Source organism: Branchiostoma floridae, chromosome 12 (assembly GCF_000003815.2).
Source record: "Branchiostoma floridae strain S238N-H82 chromosome 12, Bfl_VNyyK, whole genome shotgun sequence".
NCBI lineage: Eukaryota > Metazoa > Chordata > Leptocardii > Amphioxiformes > Branchiostomatidae > Branchiostoma > Branchiostoma floridae.
In genome coordinates, this window is record NC_049990.1 from 4,961,733 (window position 1) to 4,981,912 (window position 20,180).

The 20,180-nt window shown below is 42.9% G+C and overlaps 1 protein-coding gene across 1 annotated transcript in view; it reads left to right on the forward strand.

Moving 5' to 3' along the window:
* Positions 1-18,505, forward strand: part of LOC118428053 (filamin-A-like) — a 28,459-nt gene extending 9,954 nt beyond the window's left edge. The window contains exons 4-23 of the mRNA XM_035838015.1: positions 330-514; positions 1,412-1,558; positions 1,917-1,994; positions 2,534-2,671; positions 7,996-8,142; positions 8,653-8,883; positions 9,396-9,575; positions 9,942-10,088; positions 10,505-10,588; positions 10,903-11,040; positions 11,213-11,392; positions 11,825-11,971; positions 12,494-12,619; positions 13,006-13,257; positions 14,187-14,369; positions 14,936-15,043; positions 15,585-15,749; positions 16,237-16,386; positions 16,626-16,796; positions 17,357-18,505. Coding sequence (XP_035693908.1) covers positions 330-514; positions 1,412-1,558; positions 1,917-1,994; positions 2,534-2,671; positions 7,996-8,142; positions 8,653-8,883; positions 9,396-9,575; positions 9,942-10,088; positions 10,505-10,588; positions 10,903-11,040; positions 11,213-11,392; positions 11,825-11,971; positions 12,494-12,619; positions 13,006-13,257; positions 14,187-14,369; positions 14,936-15,043; positions 15,585-15,749; positions 16,237-16,386; positions 16,626-16,796; positions 17,357-18,018 — 3,619 coding nt within the window. The 3' untranslated portion in view covers positions 18,019-18,505. The remainder of the gene's footprint in view (positions 1-329; positions 515-1,411; positions 1,559-1,916; positions 1,995-2,533; positions 2,672-7,995; positions 8,143-8,652; positions 8,884-9,395; positions 9,576-9,941; positions 10,089-10,504; positions 10,589-10,902; positions 11,041-11,212; positions 11,393-11,824; positions 11,972-12,493; positions 12,620-13,005; positions 13,258-14,186; positions 14,370-14,935; positions 15,044-15,584; positions 15,750-16,236; positions 16,387-16,625; positions 16,797-17,356) is intronic.
* The last annotated feature ends 1,675 nt before the right edge of the window (positions 18,506-20,180 follow it).

Sequence of the window (20,180 nt, forward strand, 5' to 3'; positions counted from 1 at the left end):
TACCATCCATCGTGACGTCTTTGAGTTTACGGCGTGGTCACATTCGTCGTGTGTCCTCGTGCGATTTTGCTGTAGTAGAAAGTTAGACAGTAGACTTTGTCAGAGACAGAGACAAGCCTTAAGGATGTGAGGCAGTTTTTCTTCTGCAATAAGATGGTTTGAACTTTGTTAGACGTGTGACTATCCCAAGTATACCCTCAGTTTGACGGTGATCGCAAGTTTGTAATCATGCAACGATCGCATGACGTATGTGATCGAACCCTTAACATAAAATTACCCTTTGTACATTATAATACATGTATTCAATTATGACAACTTCTCATCTCCAGGCAATCCACCAGGAGCACTGACCGCCCGAGAGGTCCAGTTTACTCCTTCAGCACCCCGCACTACCCTGCCAGCCATGACTCGGAGTCGTTGTACAGTCAGCCCAAGACGCGATATGTCCAGCCGACAGCTTCAGCTTACGCTGCCAAGGATGACAGGAGCCTGGTCACATTCAATGGTCTCCCCAGTGAGTAGATTCTACAACCATTTGACCTTATAACTTTAGCTATAGATGCTTGATTCCCAGTATACCAGTTTGTCTGTTTCATGTGCCAATGGTATCATGATCATAGTTGGCAACTGTTCCTAACTAGAGGTAGTTTAAAAAGTCAAAATACTGTTAATGTTCGGAACTAGAAATATTTTGAATGTCAAAATACACACAATTGTTTCGAACTCAATGTATTTTGAATGTCAAAATACACATCATATCATGCTGTGCATTGTAATACTGTACTATACCACCAGACGTAATAGCAATCATTACTGTGCAAAACAGTGACATTTGTTAATGTGCAATGCAAGATTTCCTCTCCAGACGTTATAATGCCTACCTTCTTTGGACTATGATTCAATTGGAATGCTACCTTGTGATCAAAACAAAACCAGGCCATTTTGCTAATTGTGTAATGTATCAAACAAACCAGTCATCTTTGTGTTTGTTTGTTTGTTTGTTTTATTTACTTAACCAGGGGTAACATATCTCCTTTTCTAGGCGCTTTTCAATGGGCCCTGGGGGGTGAGGGGGACCCAGACATACATATACATGTACATACATCATCATCATCAAATAAAATAAGAAGTAACATAACATGAGAAAATTATCTTTGACGCATATAACAGTCAATAAAAATCATAGCAACTTAGGAATAACCAATACATAATATCATTCTACGATACAAGTCATTACTGTTATGTCTTTTTTTTTATTCACAAATAACATTACAACGCATAAACAAAAGGTGAACCATCCAAACCATATAAATCATATATACAAAGGAAAAGTAACTGTTATATAAAACATAAATCAAACAGAAACTGATGTAGCATTTGTAACTAACACTATACTGGTATGTCTTTCCAGCCACCATTCTGAAGGCGAAGGTGATGTACCCTAACCAGGCGTTCGCACAGGGGGAGGGGATCGGGAACGTGCCGGTGGGGAAGGAGGCTCAGTTCACTGTGGACACCACCAGGGCAGGGGATGCCGGGATAGACGTCGACATCCGGGGTAAGCGAGAAATCCGTTGTTTCTATTATTGTCAATATTAACATTTGTACGGTAGGCAACTTGAAAAGGTGTCCCTCACCTGTTTTTGCCTCCCTACCATTTTTGTGTATGGTGAAGTTCAAATAGAGAAACAAATAATATTGAACAAATAAAACCAAGGTCAAGGACAAGATGGCCGCTTCTCTGTAACACGACCATTCGAATACTTGATCCTGGAATCTTATTACAATTTTCTAATACATATTCAGCATAGGATCAAAAACCCTTCATGTTTACTTAATCATTCTAACACAACTGCTATCATAATGATGTTTCAAATAGAAAGAGGAGACAGAACGTTTGACTTTTTTCTTTGCAGGCCCGAGCGGAAGAAATGTGCCATGTCAGGTGACCGGAGATGGCGTGTTCAGGTGCAGGTACACTCCGACAGAAGTGGGTGAGTTATCAGACCTTACCAGACTGTTTATATCAAACTCAAAACGTTGTTCATAGAATGTAGTATTTCGCACCATTTTCACCCTTGCTCGGTTTTCAAGGTTGGACCTAGAACATTTCTACATTGATAAAAAGCTGTACAACGGTTATCTCTTTTTGCGAAAGAAGTTAGTTGCGCAATTGTATCGTGTTTGACACAGACGCTAGGAACCTTTAAGTCGTTCACATTCCGACTCGTATGACTGAATGATTGATGGATGTCATTGCTGACCAAGCGGTCCTTGTTGACTGAAGAACGAACATGAAGCACTTGAATAAGCACGAGGATCAACTTAAAAGATTCAATTAAAATGAAACTCACTCACTCAGCCCTCTACGGTACCAGCTGGTACGTGAGGCATCAGGAAGTCCCTATATCCCTGTCTGTCTGCAGAAATTCTGGATGCCTCGTCTAGGGAAAACATCCACTGTTTACCTCCTTCTCTATGCAGCGTCTCCATCAACATGGCAGGTTTTGTTTTATCTTTATTTTTTCAATAGGAGCCCATCAAGTCGGCGTGAAGTTTGCGAATGAGCACATCCACGGCAGCCCTTACCAGGCTAACGTGTACGACTCAGGACACGTCAAGGTGAAGGCGCCTGAGGTGGTGCAACTGGAAGACGAGGCCACAGTAAAGGGTAAGTCTTACAAAACATTGTATTGATATGCCCTTGAAATTAATTAGTATATTGCTGTAGCTTATTCCTTGAAGGGTGAATATAGTTGAATGAAAGGAACTACAACTTCAGTTCTGTTCACTTCATCCTCGTATGAGGCTCATTAACGATGTCCGACCACGCATCTCTGTCTAGCATGGCAGTTAGCAAGTTGTAATCCTACAACTACAGCTAACTACAACTTTAAACATTGATTAAGGAATGATAGTACAACCATATGGTACTTGTTGAAACTCTGCGAGTCACGCATCTCGGTGAGAGCAAGGAAGGCATGTTTTCTACGATGTTTGTACCTGGAACACTGGTTTAAATACTACATGGAGAATCGCTCAACACTGTGCGAAAGGGTGTCATTTCCGGACGTTTCTATGTTTGTATACATCCGGATCGGGACCGTTTCTGGATATATCCGGACAATATCCGGACGAAATCTGACATGACTCCCCTGCGTTTTCGGAAAATTTCAGGAGTCCGGAACGGGACCATTTAATTCCTGCCTCATATCCGGATTTCCGGTAATGGAACGTTTTCGGACTCTTTGGAGACAAACCACGTTCCGAATATTTCGTATATATCCGGATAATTTCAGAAGTCCGGAACGGGACCAAATAATTACGTCTCATATCCGGATTTCCAGTAATGGAACGTGTTCGGACTCTTTGGATACAAATTACGTTCCGAATATTTCGTATTAATCCGGATAATTTCAGGAGTCAAGAATGGGACCATATAATCATGTCGCATATCCGGATTTCAAGTAATGGAACGTTCTAGGACTCTTTGGAGACAAAACACGTTCCGAATATTTCATATTTTCTGAGCGCGTTCGGGGCTATTACGCCCCGGAAAGGTTGCATAAACTTTTCAAAGACTTTCCTGTATAAATCAGATGACACAAGTATCACAACAAATACATTATGTGGAGGAACAGATCATGTTAACGTCAAGGGGCAAATCAATATGCATTTGTCTCTTAGTCTTACCAAGGAAGTTTAAGCTCACTACAACCTCATTGGTCTTCACAAAAAGTGAAGCTCGAATGAAGCCAAAGTTAAACAGTTCACTGTCAGATCCAATAATATCAAGCCCAAGTCAATAACATCATAGCAAAACTGATCAGTTTAGATGTACAATATCAAATGTACAGTATCCGACACAAGTCTAACGTTATAAACCATACAATCAATATTCGTAGGATAAAAATGTCATTACGAAATCAGTACGACAGTCCATTTTCAAGTCCTCTATAAGTCCGTATCGTGTTGACTGTGGAATCATCGTCCGGGGCGCCCTCTTCTGCGTCTTTGTGGTAGTGGACGATCATTGGCGACGGAAGATGCTCTGGCAAGACCCCGCAATATCGACGGCACGTCTCGAGGACAGTCCGCTCCATTGCATAGTCCAGGCACCGTCCGTCTTCAGAGTAGAAACAGTTCTGGCAGGACACAACGTCACCGGGCACAGACTGTCGTAAGTATTACCAGGAGGTAGGCCTCGGTCGTCGGCATGGCAGGACAGGCGATTGGGAAACAGAGGCTCAGCGGCTGGAATGGAAAAAAAAACGGCTAGTAACTGCCCCGAACCCATGAACGGTACATGTAAAATTATTCAAACAACACGGCCATAAAAATCACAGCAGGACAAGACGGGGACAAAGGCAGGAATCTGGAGTCGGCTATCATCAAAGGGTGCGGGCCACACAGATGGCACAGATAAGGACCCCCAGAGAACGAATGGAATTTTATATGCACACAATCACATTGGTCCTAGTGAGGAGATTACAGTTTCTCCTTGGTTCTATTAAAGATTTAGCCTGCCAGCCAAAACAACAGGACAGGAAAGTTTAGAAGCAGCCGTTACGGCACTTACAGCACAAAATAATATGAGAATTTAACTAACTATGGAACGGGCAATTTATAAACAAGCCGTCGATGACACGCGGGGGTTCCAGCTGAAAGAGAAGCTATCTATCATACAACAATCTTTACAAAGAGATCACACTACTAACTATTAAATACACAAAACACTAGGAAGGGATAACAGACATTGCTGACAGACATATACGGAACTAAGAACGGTAACTGCTATGTATATACAATCTATGTACTAGAGAGCTACACTACTCACTTCTTGGTCCGGTAGCGGCTAGCGGCAGCGACAACTGAGATTCAAATCTAGTTTCAAACCTAACTGCTGTCACCAGCTGGTCTACTATTGGTCTAGTCAAGTCATGTGACTTCCTAATATAGTCTTGTTACCTAAGGACTCCTCCAGATGGTTCCAAGCAAGTTAGTGTCATCCATCATGCCTGTTTCACGGAAACACATGGCATTGTGCATTATTTTTGTGAATAAATGCATCATGTACTTACCAGTTTCAAAGTTGTACACAGCAGCAAACGCTGTGGCGCGGTGTAGGCTGTTATCTGCAACGACTGCCCCAGTAGGCGCACCGTTGACATGCCAACGTACTGGTCTGCTCGGCACTTTGCACAGCTTGCATAACCGCTTTACGAGTAAAGTTGCCTCGTGATATTGTCCGGATATGGGCCATTCCCACACAGCAACGCTGGTATTCAATATCATGAGTGACTTTTTGTCATGATATTGTCCGGATATGGACCTATCCCAAACTGCACCGCTGGTGTGGAGTGTTTTGACTGAACTTTTTCAAGATATTGTCCGGATATGGACCTATCCCAAACTGCACCGCTGGGGTGGAGTGTTTTGACTGAACTTTGTTCAAGATATTGTCCGGATATGGACCTATCCCAAACTGCACCGCTGGGGTGGAGTGTTTTGACTATACTTTATTCATGATATTGTCCGGATATGGACCTATCCCAAACTGCACCGCTGGGGTGGAGTGTTTTGACTGAACTTTGTTCAAGATATTGTCCGGATATGCAAAGAAACAATAATACTTGACTCATAATTGTTACCATCGCAAAGATTGCTTTCTGTGTCATTTGATTGTAAATGTCGATGTCAGTATATTTGCACATGTATATGGAAGCTTAAGCTTCAATTACCAGAAAATTAAAGAGTAAACATACATTGACATCGGGCATACTCGTTGTAGAATAAAAACACAAATACAGAAGCAAAAACGTTAATGACGTGTATTTGACAAGATAGGAAACCTTTTTAAGGATACCCAGCAAAACAATCTCAGATTCATGTATGACAAGAAAAGTAATTTGTTAACCATTAAGTTGTCCGAAAACTGATCTCTGGAATGTTTCTGTTTTGGACATCTGTCGTAAATGGAACGGAATATGAATTCGGAAGTAGCGAAAGTTTCGGCAAAAAATGCAGTCTTATTTGTTCAGATGCGCAATAAAACAATCACCGATTCACAATTCACGTATAGAATACCTTTATCGGTAACGGTCAGAATATGCTAACTTCGAATCTGTCCTAAAACTAATCCATGGAATATCTGTCGCGGATATGTCTCGTAAATGGAAAGAAAAGAAAATAGTATGAATTCGAAAACATGAAACGTCCCTGACACGTATTCGGAAGAACGGGAAATTCTATCCGTCCGGGCATGTGCTGAAACATTTCATGACTCATGATATTCTGAGACATAATGAATTGAAAATGTCATCTGACAATGGCCCAGAAATAATGCACATCATGCTTCGTGCAAACTCCTAATTTGTCCGGGTATTCCTTATCGAAATATATGGACCTTGGATATGTAAAGAATGTAGAACATATTACGTATTCGGAGGCAAGAAACGTCAATGGCGCGTATCTTGAAAAGCAAGAAAGTCTTATTTGTCCGGATACATAACAAGACAATTCCTGACTTATGATATTTCCAGATATGGGAAATATTGAACATCGTGCCCGGACACAGTCCGAATATTAAGCATGTCCAAAAATATGTCAACTCCGACTTTGTCCGGAAATCACACCCTTTCGCACAGTGCAAGTTCCTGTGGCTTGACAAACGTCAGACCACTGACCACCTTATCGTCCATCGTCGTTTGCCATCCACACATTTATTAACAGTTGCTATCAGCTTGTATAAGGCCTATTGTCTCCCCCTAACGCATCCCCTCCATAGTTGACGCTGAAGCCGCCGGAAGGGGCAGACTGGAGGCCGAAGTCCTGTCCTCCGGCCACAGGGTGCCGTGCCGGGTCCTGGAGGAGCCGAATATGAAATACCAGATTAAGTTCGTTCCCAAGGTGTGCGTGCCGCACGAGGTCAAGATCAAGTACAACGAGACACTTCTGCCTGGTAAACTACGCGTTGGTGTGCGGTATTCTCACTCGGTTAGGGTTCACAAAAACCCTAGCACACGGCAGGAATATTGATCGTCAAGGAGTCTGCGAGTGCTAGATGACATATTTGGCAGTAATACGTCCTGTGTTCTCTTAGTCATCGCGCGATCTTCAGGAATCGGTCGACGTTCGCAATGATAGATTTCCATGCAGAAAATATGCGCGAGTGTGATTTTGAGATTCGGCTACTTTCTGCGATCTGGCCATCATCGAATACGGCCCAAATTCGTCGAATATATATCACAGAGACTTCACTTCAAATCAGGCCCATCTCGGATAGATCTGTACCTGACTGATCTGTAACTGTCTTTTCATCGGCCGTTTTTTGGCGACGCCTCTTGGACGGAAAGCTGTGCAAAATGGTCTACAGTAAGTCAAATTGTCAGGACCAGATAAAGAGTGATATGCGTTTTAGGGAATTCCGGACCCGGACCGAGTGAGAATACTGTACGGTTGTTGGGGACCTGTCTTAGGTGATGTGATGTGATGTGCGGTGTCCCATCTCACTCCCCAACATCCCAGTGTCGTGGATATCTTTTCATACGTCTCGTGTGTCTTAACAAGAAGCCTTTTCGGTCTTTTCTTTTAACAGTACTAGTGTCGTGGATCTTATTTCCTATCCTTTGTTTTCATCATAATTATCCTATCTTTATCCCTGTGTGTTGTCTTAACCGAATTATTTCAGAGCACAGCACCATTGAAGGCGTTCAGAACTACATAGTGCACTACTTCTACCGTACAGCTAACGCAACAGCACAGTTTTTTCTCAGTTCTGCATTCAGTATGTTAGCTTTATGCCTTTAGGTGTCTAGATGTACAGCACTTCACTGGAGATACCACGTTTTTAGCGCACTGCGTCTACAGTACAGCCAACGCAACAGCACAGTTTCTTCCTTTGGTCTGTTGGCTTTATGCCTATAGCTGTCTATATGTACAGCATTACAGTTTTTACAAGGCTGTGTCCATGACAGTATGGTCTATTGTCCATAGGGAGCCCATACAAAGTGAAGGTGTCTAACCTACAGAACGTGTTTGCCTCCGGCGAGGGTCTCGGGCGCATCCCAGTGGACAGACCAGCCAGTTTTACCGTGGACGCCACCAGAGCCGGGGACCCCAACCTCGGCGTGACAGCCAAAGGTTAGTTGAATTACTCTTTTCCTAGATGTCTCTGATTATCAGAACACAGAGAATTTATACCTTAGCCTGTCTTAAGGTAACAATGGTCTAATTTATAGCCTCCTTCACCGGCCTTGGTTGAAAATTGCGATGACTGCCACCCCCCCCCCCAACAACTTACGCCAATGCCCACAGATGAAGGAGGCTAGTTACTAGTATTCTATTGATGACCTTGTTGATGACTTCATTGTTTTCCTTTGCAAATAAGTGCACAGGTATGATGTGTTTACTTTGAAGAGTAAAGACAAGAAAAAGCGGGAAGCGTAAGAATAAATGTGAAATTCATCAATAACTTTACAACCGTTTCTATCCCCAGTGCTCAGCCCAAGCTATCTTGACGTGCCCTGCAACGTGAACACGAACGGTTCCGGCCTGTACAACTGCGAGTACCTGCCTGTAACATAAATTGACAAGTGAAAGCAAAAATGATATAAAACTCATAATGTATCTTGAAACTATTTCCATCCCCAGTGCTCAGCCCAAGCTATCTGGACGTGCCTTGTAACGTGAACACGAACGGTTCCGGACTGTACAGCTGCGAGTATCTTCCGCGGGAGGTCGGGGACTACAGCATCAACGTGAACTACGGCACCTCCGCCATCAACGGCAGCCCCTTCACCAGCCACGCTTATCACACACACGCAGTCAAGGTGCACAACGTGCCGGACTCCGTCATGGTGGACAGGGAAGTCAACTTTACTGGTGAGTGCTCTTCGAATGTTGTTGAACGGGACTTGAAAGACCTTGATATGAAAATCAACTCATGAGAGTCACTTGCACCATACAGAACTCTGTGGAGGCTTGAAGTTGAAGAGGGTTTGAAATGACGGAAAGAAAAGCAGAGACTTGCCTCAGAATTCATCAGACGTACAAAGCCTAAAAACAAGCAAGAAGTACATTGTGTAGGAAACGTACTATTCAGTCTTACCGAAAGTAATGGTTTTATAAAAACAGAACAATGTCGCCAATATCTATTGATATTCAGAAGTATAACATATATAGAGACAACTGACCTTCTAGAAACTTTCTTACAATATATGTGTCATCTGTGGTCAATAGACACTAAATTGCGTGCTACTCACGTCAAACGCCCAATGTCTTCGCATGTCAATTATGGCATCATAGCCAACGTTGTGAGCTGTTCAATCTCGCGTAAAACGAACAATTTTACAGACCATTTCCATACAATAAAATCATTTGACCTTGGTTCACAGTGAACGCCCAGGCAGCCGGGGCCGGTGACGTCGAACCGGAAGTGACATGCATGGGGCACCGCGTCCACACGAACATGGCGGAGAACCCCCGAGGGAGCCGCAACTACAACGTCTCCTTCGTGCCCAAGATGTGCAAGACGCACGACGTCAACGTCAGGTTTAACGGATACGTCGTTCCTGGTTAGTTTCTTGTTAAGACAATATTTAAGGACATTATGATTAAACGTTCTTCATAAGAATTGAACAATATCAATATATACTACTAGTATAATAATGATAATAATACATTCTGAATACTATGTCATTACTACATGTACATAACTTTTGCGTGATTTTGATGACTTCTTTATCAGATATTTCACTCTGTACCCTTATCGATTTAGATCGACTATGGATATACATGTATGACCATTGAACCAAACGAAATCGTAGCTAAAACTATCAATTATTCTGGTGTCTGTCACCTGTACAAGATCAATAGATCAATTGCTTGATAGGCTGATTTCTTTTTTTATCCAAATTATCGATTAATTTCTACCCCTACAGGGAGCCCCTACCGTGTAAAAGTGACAGACGTGTCCCAAGTGTCCGTCTCCGGACACGGGCTGAACTACGTCCCCGTGGGGAAGACTGCGGTCTTCAGCGTGGACGCCACGCACGCCGGCGAACCGGACAGTCGTCTGCACGTCACAGGTAACCATGGCAACGCAGTATCACATCATCCTATCGTCTGCAGAATCCCTGAAATATGAACCAAAATGTTTACGAACAGCGTTTTTCATCAATAGTCATTTCAGCACCAAGGCTAGGTACCATCCCATCAGCTTATTATGCACAAGCTCTCAGCCTCCATAGCAGGCTCTCTTGGTCTTTCTTCCGGTCTGCAAAAGTATGTTATGAGCCATAAAAAGGACGGAAAAAGGCATTAGAGAGTCTGCTATGGAGGCTAAGAGCTAGTTCAAAATAAGCTGATGGGATGACACCTAGCCTTGGTGCCATACCCATTGGAGTAAGCAAGTTTGGAAGCAATTGTTACCTAGCAAGAATGATATCCAATATACTTGGCATCAATTACATAGTTAAATCAATACATTTTTGTATATTTTCAGCACTAGGACCAGACCTACGCGAGGTTCCTGTTCAGGTTTCTGGATCGGGCGCCTACACCTGTGAATATGTGCCCAACTTAGTGGGTAAGTCTTCTAAATGTACTTTCTTAAGGTAGAAATGTACCGAGTTTCTTTAATTGTTTCAATCAGTTTCTCGTGAATGCAAGATCATTGTTTTTTGTAACTTGAGAAACCTGTTGTTTTTCTTCCAAAAAAGCAGTTACCCAAGCAACTGGATATAATTTTGGAAACGGTCAGACATTTTAGACAACCATCCGGTGTCTTTCGTCAGTGACACTTGAGAAATCTTGTTGGAGGGAGTTTTTATATCCTAGCTGTGAATTGGTATGTAAAAAAGGTAGGAAGACAATTTTTTGTTTGTTGTTTGTGTTACCTAGGCAACCACACTATTTCCGTGACGTACGGAGCGGAGCAGGTGAGGGGCAGTCCCTTCACTGCGCGTGCGTACGACCTGACGAGGGTAAAGGTCAGCGACATCGGGATAGGAGAAGTCGGCAAACCCATGGGCTTCCAGAGTAGGTCAAAATTTTCAAGGTCATCACTTTACAAATGAAGTTTTGTTAATTTCTTTTCCAAAGCGTGTTATTGTTCAATAACAAGACTTTAGATATAAGTCTTTGTAGCTGTTTTACAAACTTTTCTTTTACAAACTTTTTGAGTTTTTTTCGATTCGCCATCTTGTTGCAGTCGACGCAAGTGATGCCGGGAAGGGCACCCTCCGGTCAGAGGTCAGCTGCCAGGGTCGGCAGATCTACAGCGACATGAAGGAGTCGCCACGTGACAGTGGCAGGTATGACGTCAACTTCACGCCCAAGGTCCCCGAACGTCATGACGTCATGGTCTACTTCAACAACGAGATTGTTCCAGGTATGACAGTTAATTTGTCGGCCCATCTAGAATATGATATAGAAGCTGTAACATTTTCGGTCCAAAAAAGCATTTTTCTATGGGTAACGCAAAAAAAGACCTTCCTCGATAGAACGATAATAGATTGGCATAATTTCAAAACCCCATTCCATGAGAAATGCATAGATCTATTAGATATATTCTTGGTATATCAAGTCGATCTTAGTACGCTTAGTATACAATTCAAAAGCTATTTCCTAACACGTCGCTAAGAAACAATTCTTAGTAAGACCAGTTGACATCTATAAAAGTAGTTTTGTTCAACTTTTTCTCATGTTTGATATTGTAAAGCTGAAGCATCAAAGACTAGAAAAGTTTTAACGATTCTTAGTACATATACTTTTTCACGTATGTACAATATATCATTTACTAAGTACTCTTACCCTCTACAAGGTTGTCCCTTGCTTGCGGACGTGAGGCCGGAGCGGTCCCCCATTGCGAGCGGGAACGGTCTGCGGGAGGGGTTGGAGGGACGGGCCTGCGACTTTACTGTGGACACGGCAGGCTGCAAGAAGGACAAGATTGACGTGCAAGTCTTTGGTGGGTAGCTTATTTGTGCCGTCGATGTGTAATAACCTTTGTGAGGTGTTTGCTTCAAGATGAAAGCAAACATGAGTGAAACAACAAACTGGCAGTGACTTGAACTTGTTGGTGACTTTACTCTGGATTGAACTGGAGGGGTCCCGAAAACAGCCAGACGTTGCTACATTGATGCCCAATCTTCATTGACGTATCATTCCTCCCGAGAAAACTTGACCGGAGCGGACAAGGGCAAAGACATCATTTGCTTTTTTTCCTCAGTGGAAGCTGTCTAAGGCCTCTAATCGCTCACAAAACTCCTCCATTTGCTTGGGTAAATTTTGTATTGTGTATATCATTACTTGGATGTCTAACCTTAATCGACATGTTGGTAACTATGTAAATTTCCTAAATACAGACCCAGACGCTGAATGTAATAACGTCTCCACTAGCTTGAGTTACTTTTGTATTGATTATGTCATTACCTGGATGTCTAATCTTCATCGACGTGTTGATAACTTTGTAAATGTCCCAAAAATACAGGCCCGAATGCTGAGTGTAACAACGTGAGTGTGGTGCAGCACGCGGACAGGGTGGAGTGTTCCTACGTGCCGAGGGAGTCAGGTGTGCACGTGGTGGACATCACTCATGGCGGCAAGGAAATTCCTGGTAAGTCACTTTTTCTTTTTCTCGTTTGAAACCTCTTTTGAAACACATGATGTTGGTCGGAAATACATTAACATTAAACGTCTGATTTGTCTGAACTCCGTGTACGATAGACAAAACTATACACTATATATTCTCTAAGTGATCATTTTTGAAAAACAAATATCTTCCACCTAAACCTCTTCTTTCGATGGATCAACAGCCAACTGCAACTGCTGCTCTTGACTTTTGCAAATAACTCATTTTTATGCAAAAATGAAGTCCCTCAGATCAGTGACTGTCAACCCTCACCTCTTTTCTGTGATGAGTGGAATAGACAGCATTTTCGCAGCCAATGGCAACTAGGCACGTCTTAAAAATAAGATTACCATTCTCTTTATGCAAATTAGGGAGCCCCTTCCAACCAGTGATCGTCAACCCTCACCGCGTGTCTGTGATTGGTGGAATGGACAGTATCCTGGCAGCCAATGGGCGGCTCCCCCTGGTGGTGAGCGAGAGGTGCACGATTCCGCTGACGGCCAGTCAGGCGGGTCCGGGGAGGATGACGTCACGCGTCAGGAGCGCGTCACGTGAACTCCCCGTGGACGTGGACGTGAAGCCTGATGGGAAGCATTACGTCAGCTTTGTACCAGAAGAAGAAGGTACATTGCTTCATTCATATTCATTTATAGAAATCTCATTCATTCATTCATTCTTTCATGCAATGACGTTCATTCATTAATTCGGTCTGTAAGTCATTTCAGACATAACAATAAGACGACGTTTCAGCTAAGGCCAAAAGAGCCATTAGTACTAAACAGTAGGAATTTCTAGCCACAATGGCAGTGGGTTATGTTATATCTGTCTTTTCAATGATTTTTAAACCTCCTTGTCTTTTCAACATTAATTTTGTTACCGATGTATTCAAATTTGACAAAGAACTATGTCTGATTTGTAACGGCAATTTATAATCTACTCCAAAAAGCAGTTTCTCAAGCAGCTGGATATGATTTTGGGAACGGTCAATTAATCAAACGTTCACCATCCATGGCCAGTGTCATTCGTCAGTGAATTTTTATCTATTCTCTGTTACAAACTACCTACCTACCTAATCCTCTTCGCTCCCTTTGGTGGAACATATATAAGGCGCTGACGAACTTCCTCCAGTCCTTCCTATCTTAGACCATCCATCTGATCTCGTGCCAGCTCTTACGTGCAGCCTTGATCCTCCCTTCTCCAGCCCTCCAGGTGCCTAGAGGCCTGCCTCTGTTTCGCTTTCCTTGAGGACTCCATTTGAGGGTGACATAATGGTGTCTGTTCTTCTGTATACACACATAACGCTAGTTCACCTTTATTCGCAGGGTAACCTATATCCGTTGCACCTAAAAAAAAGTAAAATCAGGATATTTAGGGATATCACGTTGATGGATGGTGGTTTCATGTCAATATAGTGCAGTTTGAGACCACTGTCCGTCGTCTTGATATCCCGAAATACCCTGGTGCTAAATACAGCGGATAAAGGTTACCCTGCAAATAAAGGTGAACTAGCGTCACGTCAAACGTTATCTATTTGCTGTTTCTTTATCACCAGGTGAGCACAACATAGACATCAAGTGGAACGACCACCACATCAACAGGTCCCCCCTACAGGGCGACGCCGACCAGTACGCAGTGGACGCGCGAAGGGTGGAGCTCAGCGGGCCGGGCCTGGGTCCGGAGGTGAAGGGGAGCGTTCCACAGGAGTTCCTTATCGACGGCAGTAGGGCGGGACGAGGTACGGCAGGCTATTGGGTTTTTGCACTCACGTGATATTGACGTCACTTTGTGTCCACCATGTTGGTTGTTCAAAAACTTGTGGTGAAGGGCAGCGTTCCGCAGGAGTTTGTCATTGACGGCAGCAGGGCGGGACGAAGTACGGCACGCTATTGGGTGTTTACACTCACGTGATTGTGACGTCATATTGCGTCCACCATATTGATTGGTTGAAACGCATTATGTTCCGATAGCAGACCAATCTGCGTTTTTCATGCATACATTTAGCCATGGCTAAAGAAAAAAGCCTCGTTCAAAACCTCAGTTGAGGATGGCTGCTTTGCCTACCCTCTACATTCAGAGAGCACCTTACCATTAATTCATTTGTTCCTGTGAACAAACCTCTATAGTACATTCAAATTTGGATTTATGTGCTCCTCAAAAAGATGTTTGCAAACTTGATATCCTTCCTCGTGTCCAAATAAGCAAATACTGTTTTAGTCTGAAAATGCTACAAAAGAAAATGAGAATGTTCAAAGCACAATAGAAAAATGATGCATACCGTATGTTCGTTATGTTTGCTTATAGGTTCTCCACATGTTACCATGAATGGTCCACAGCCAGTAGATGTGTCATTAGAACCCATTCTTGGCAAGAAGAACGTCTACAAGGCCAAGTACGAGGCAACAGAGCCAGGTAAGTTCACTTTTTTGTCGCCATATTTCTGTACATAGACCGGTCTACCGACACAAATAACAATTTTGCGTTTGACAGTGACTAGCACAATGCTATGCGTTTCTTTTCATCAACAGCTGAAAAGTGATAGTCCAAAAATGGTATTCTGCCTTCTTGGTGTGTCTCTGTTTCAAATAGTGACACACCAAGAAGGCAGAATACCATTTTTGGTACTTGGTGTGTTTCTATGTCAAAGTGCTCTGGTGAAAAGAAAAGCGCCGTTTCTGTTTCAACAGAAACAACGAACGTGGTATAGTGCCCACATAAGCTAGTGACAGCATATTAGCAACCATTCTTTTGGACAGCCTGTGTTCATGACTAAATTTGATACACCGACGTATGTCCTGTTTTAGGGGAGTACTCAATGATATTGTAGTTCTGTTTAACCTAACCAGTAATGTCTAAAATCACCAGGTTAAGGGTTGTGTAAAAGAGATCTCCGATATCCTATGTTCATACAAATCTGATGAAACTATTTCCGTTTGTATTTGTCCTATGTTAGGAGAGTACCAGATGAACTGCCTGTGGTCTCATAAGGAAGTTCCTGGCTCCCCGTACGACATCCAGGTGTACGACAGCAGGAGAGTGACGTATGCAGGGCCTGACGCGGGGAACCTTGGGAAGACTGTCAAGGGCATCATCGACCCAAGGAGGGCGGGCAAACAAGGTGAGGGAAACAGCACGTTTACCAACGACAAAAGCCTAGATTTCCTCCGCCTTGTATAAACTTCAGGATTGTGATATTTTGATAGTGCTCTACAACTGAATACTATGATCTACTTCTAGGCACCTTTGGATCAGTACATTTGGACAGTTAACATAAGAGGAAAGACTAGAAACTACAATGGCAACATTCTGCAAAAATGCAGAATGATTTCCCTCTAGCCTAATGTCAAGCTACTTGCATACAATGCTTTACCATTAGGCTCGCCCTAAAGTACAAATAGTGTGTGCGATTGAAAAAAAATTTGGAAATATGCATGGGGGTATATGATCGCCAGCCCTGGTAGCCTAGCCATTTCTGTTCAACCTTTTCTGCTAGGAAGAGGAAAGAAAAGAACGCATCGACAAAAATACTATTTTCTCCTTCGAGAAAACATAACTCCAAATATTATGACCCTGATGTCTGACGCCTTGTTGATGCCGTTACCAAGGCAACATGAAGGTGCGCTGCTCCGGCCCGTCGAAGCGCGCTGACGTCAGCCTGGCGGAGAACGGGGACGGGACCATCGGGGTGGAGATCCTTCCTCACGAGGCGGGCCCGCACAACTTGGAGATACGCTGTAATGATGAACCTATTGCAGGTAGGTCTCGCATATGTACAGATAATACGTCTCATGTATAGTTTCTGTCTTAGAATCCTTGTCTGTGTGGTCTGAATGATTGTGTACAATATATACAATATACCAACAGATTGATGGCTACATACTAGTAGTAACATGCCCATAGTCTGTTAGGCTGCATATTCAAGTTTTAGCTTGTTTGGCTATGACATGTAAAGATATTCCCACATAGAAATGGAATGATTGTATCCCCCCTCTAGGCTCTCCGTTCACCATTGACATAGAGGACCAGCCCGACGCCAGTAAGGTGCGAGTGTTCGGCCCGGGACTGCAGAGCGGGCAGCTGGAGGGGTTCAAGGGTAACTTCCTGGTGGACGGAAGCGAGGCCGGGCCAGGGGAGCTGAAAATCAGAGTCTACGGACCTTCCAGAGGTAAGTTGAACTCGTTGTTCTTGAGTATATGTTCATGACATAATGTACCAAAGAACCGACACAATTGGCAAGTGAGTAGAGTATTTGCCTTTTTCCCCTGCTACGAACTCGGCATTTGGGAGATAGTATAGGAGTTGAACACGCACACTCCACTACCAGTGGACTAACCCTCTGCTGTAGTGTTTGCTAATTTGTGTGGCCCAAGGGCTATTGAGACGAAGTTAGGTGCCGCCCTGTAGACAATCTGCTGTGGGAAGAACTATAATGTACCTATTTGCAATAATCTGTCTATGTCTACATGTGTTTGTCTTTTTGATATATATTACAATGAAAATTTACAGAGAATACCTTGTATCTAGCTCAAAGGTACACGTCACTCCATCTTAAGTTAATTGATTTTGTCGTGAGATGTTATTTCTGACTCGGTTAGAGAAAATGCTGGTCCATTTCTGAGCGTTAGTTTAGCGCCCAGAAATAACAATTTGGTCTTTTACTGCTCAAAACCTGCTGAAATATGAATGCGGCTTATGTAAAATCGTGATTGTTTATTTCTTTTTCAGATTCCTTCAGGTTGGAATCTAAAGTGTTGAACGAAGAAGACAGGAAGGTGGCCATGTCCTTCATTCCCAAAGAAGAGGGGAGGTACGAGATCGCCGTTAACTGGTCAGGCGAGCACGTTCCGGGCAGCCCGTTCCCGGTCATCGTACACGGCCGGCAGGATGCCATGGTCATGGACCCGCAGGACAACGTGAACTCCGCCCCGCCCATGGTCGAACCTCCTCCGTTACCTGCTCTACCGCCTCCGCGGGACTACGAGTACATGCCTCCCGCAGCCCGAGACTTCGACGACCCGGTGTACCGGCCCCCGGCTCCCCCCATCCGCCGGGAACCCTCCTACGAGCCCCGCAGACCGGTAAACGGCTACTACATCGACCCGTACAACAGATACCCGGAGGACTACCAGCGCCCAGCCTACTCCAACCCCGTGTACGATCGCTACTACGATCCCTACGACAAGTTCCCGCCAAGGGACTACCTGGAACCGCGCAAGGACCAGTACTACTACCATCCGCGGTACGAGGGGTACGAGCCGGCCGGCCGGTACTATCCGCTGCACGCCAGGTCTGACTTGGACGACATCGACAAACGGTCGGACTTTTACATTCCCACAGATGCTCGTGAGGGCAGGAAGGCCAGAAAACTGCCAGCGATAACATACTAGAAATTGCGCATTTTGTAGTAGATATTTTAGATGATATACAGTCAAAACTGCCCCCAAAAGATCACTCATGAGACCGTAAGATCCAGCCTATGTGGACAGGTGGTCACTATAGGTTTCTTTTGAGATTTAAAAATGTCTGTGTCAATTGGAATAGTTATCAAAAGGAACACCAAGAAGTGGTATCATCGGCAAGGTGGTCCTCATGTAGAGGCAGTAACTTGTACAGGTTTGATTGTATCACATAACCAAGAGAAATAGTATGTCATCACTGGGAACTTAATGACCTCCGTAACTAATTTGGATATAAGACCACTGCCTTTAGTTATTTTTCGTCTGCATGATACCACCGATGATGCTGTTTTAAGACAGGGCCGCGAAAGTAACGTGGCTAAAACAGTAGAAAATGGGAACAAAAAGACAAGAGGTGCAGCTTCCTTAATCTACAGATTCCTTTGGGAGAAGCTGGCGTGTTATCAAGCAGAGACTTCTCATCGGGATTGAAAAAACAAATCAAATCCTCAAACTCTGCACGTAAGATGAACATATTGTTATACTGTTTTAGTCCAGCACTATATTCTAAACGCATAGTCTCGTTGTTCCCAGATTTCTGTGCCTTCCTCCTCAAACTAGAGCGATACAAACCTATAGATTATGATCACAATAAACAAACAGCAAACGGTTCATGCAATGATGTCGATAACCAGATCAACCAGTACTTCTGCTAAGGTGTACAAAATTACTAACTTTAAGTTAAATCTCTATATATCATTTTATGTCCGTATATATTTGCCATTGGAAACCAATTTTGGGTCTCTTAGAGAGATGAACAAGTTATTTTTCTTCAAGTTGTATGTAATATTGTTTTGTTTCTGTTGTATCACTTGAATGTGTTTTTCGTATACTAGCCATAATATTATATCAGTATATATCGACATATCTTGATGTACATGGGTCAAATGTAACTGTACTTTCTGTAGTACTGTAGACGTCTTTCTTTAGGAGAGTAGAAATAACAAATTATCGTCTTCTGATCTTTTGATATACATATATCTTATTGTTATATATCATATCGTACATATATCACATACATTACTCTAATTGTCTAGTATTCAGTCAATTATTCTATTCAACGTATTCAAGTTGATATGTATGTAATACAATTGGTCATCCTGTAACAAAATTTTGATGACAATAAGCGATTTCCAAAATAACTTGAACAATACATTTTTGTTATATTATATCATCATCAAAGGTATATATGAAAACATATAGCAAGCTTTGATTAGCTAACTTTAAGGGTCGTTTCTGGTCATAGGCAGTGTAACTCTAAGACTTCTTTTAAAAAGCTTGGTTGGCTGAAGTAAACGACTGTGTACGAATCTCCTTCTTCCTTAGCAAACAAAGCAAAACCGCGGACGATGACTGTGCTGTAATAATTGAAAATATAAATGTTTTGTACTTTATAACCTGAACACTACCTTGTAGATATGTAAGTGCCTGTGAATGAGCTGAAATTGTGATTCGGATTCACTTTTCTGTAGTTATTTGGACAATCCTTACATTGATAATAAAGTGGTGTCTGACACTCAACTTATTCTTGTAGGCCGAATCATTGAATGTGGTGTTGTGTATTCATAAAAATACTAATAGACAGAATTTTTAAATGCAGCAGCGAATCCTTACTCCTTGGATATGTAGAACTTTTCATTTCAAACTCACCAAAGGCTCGAGCGTATTCTTTACTAGAAAAGAGATGATATAAAAGTTTGTCAAAAAGTTGCCTTCAATATGAAGTCTTAGTGGTCAGGAATGTTGAACAAATGGATAAACATGCAGAGTATGGTATAGCGAATAGTAGATTCTTGATTTTCTTTGACGTTGGTATCATTCCCCAATGTTTTTCCGCAATCTAAGCCTACGGCATTTTGCAACTGCTTTGTACAATTCACAGCATGGTCGAATGTTTTTTTTTTGGAAAACGGACGGCAAATTGATGTGCACGCGGATAATAAAATTTATATGGCCTTAGAACGATTTTCCTGTAATGTGACAGTGCAATGCTAGGCAAGAGCACTTCTTGTTATAAAAAGTGCCGTAAAGCACTGGGACAGAGCTGGATCCTTACATCTGCGTAGAGATTAGCCTGTACTGCATGCAAATGG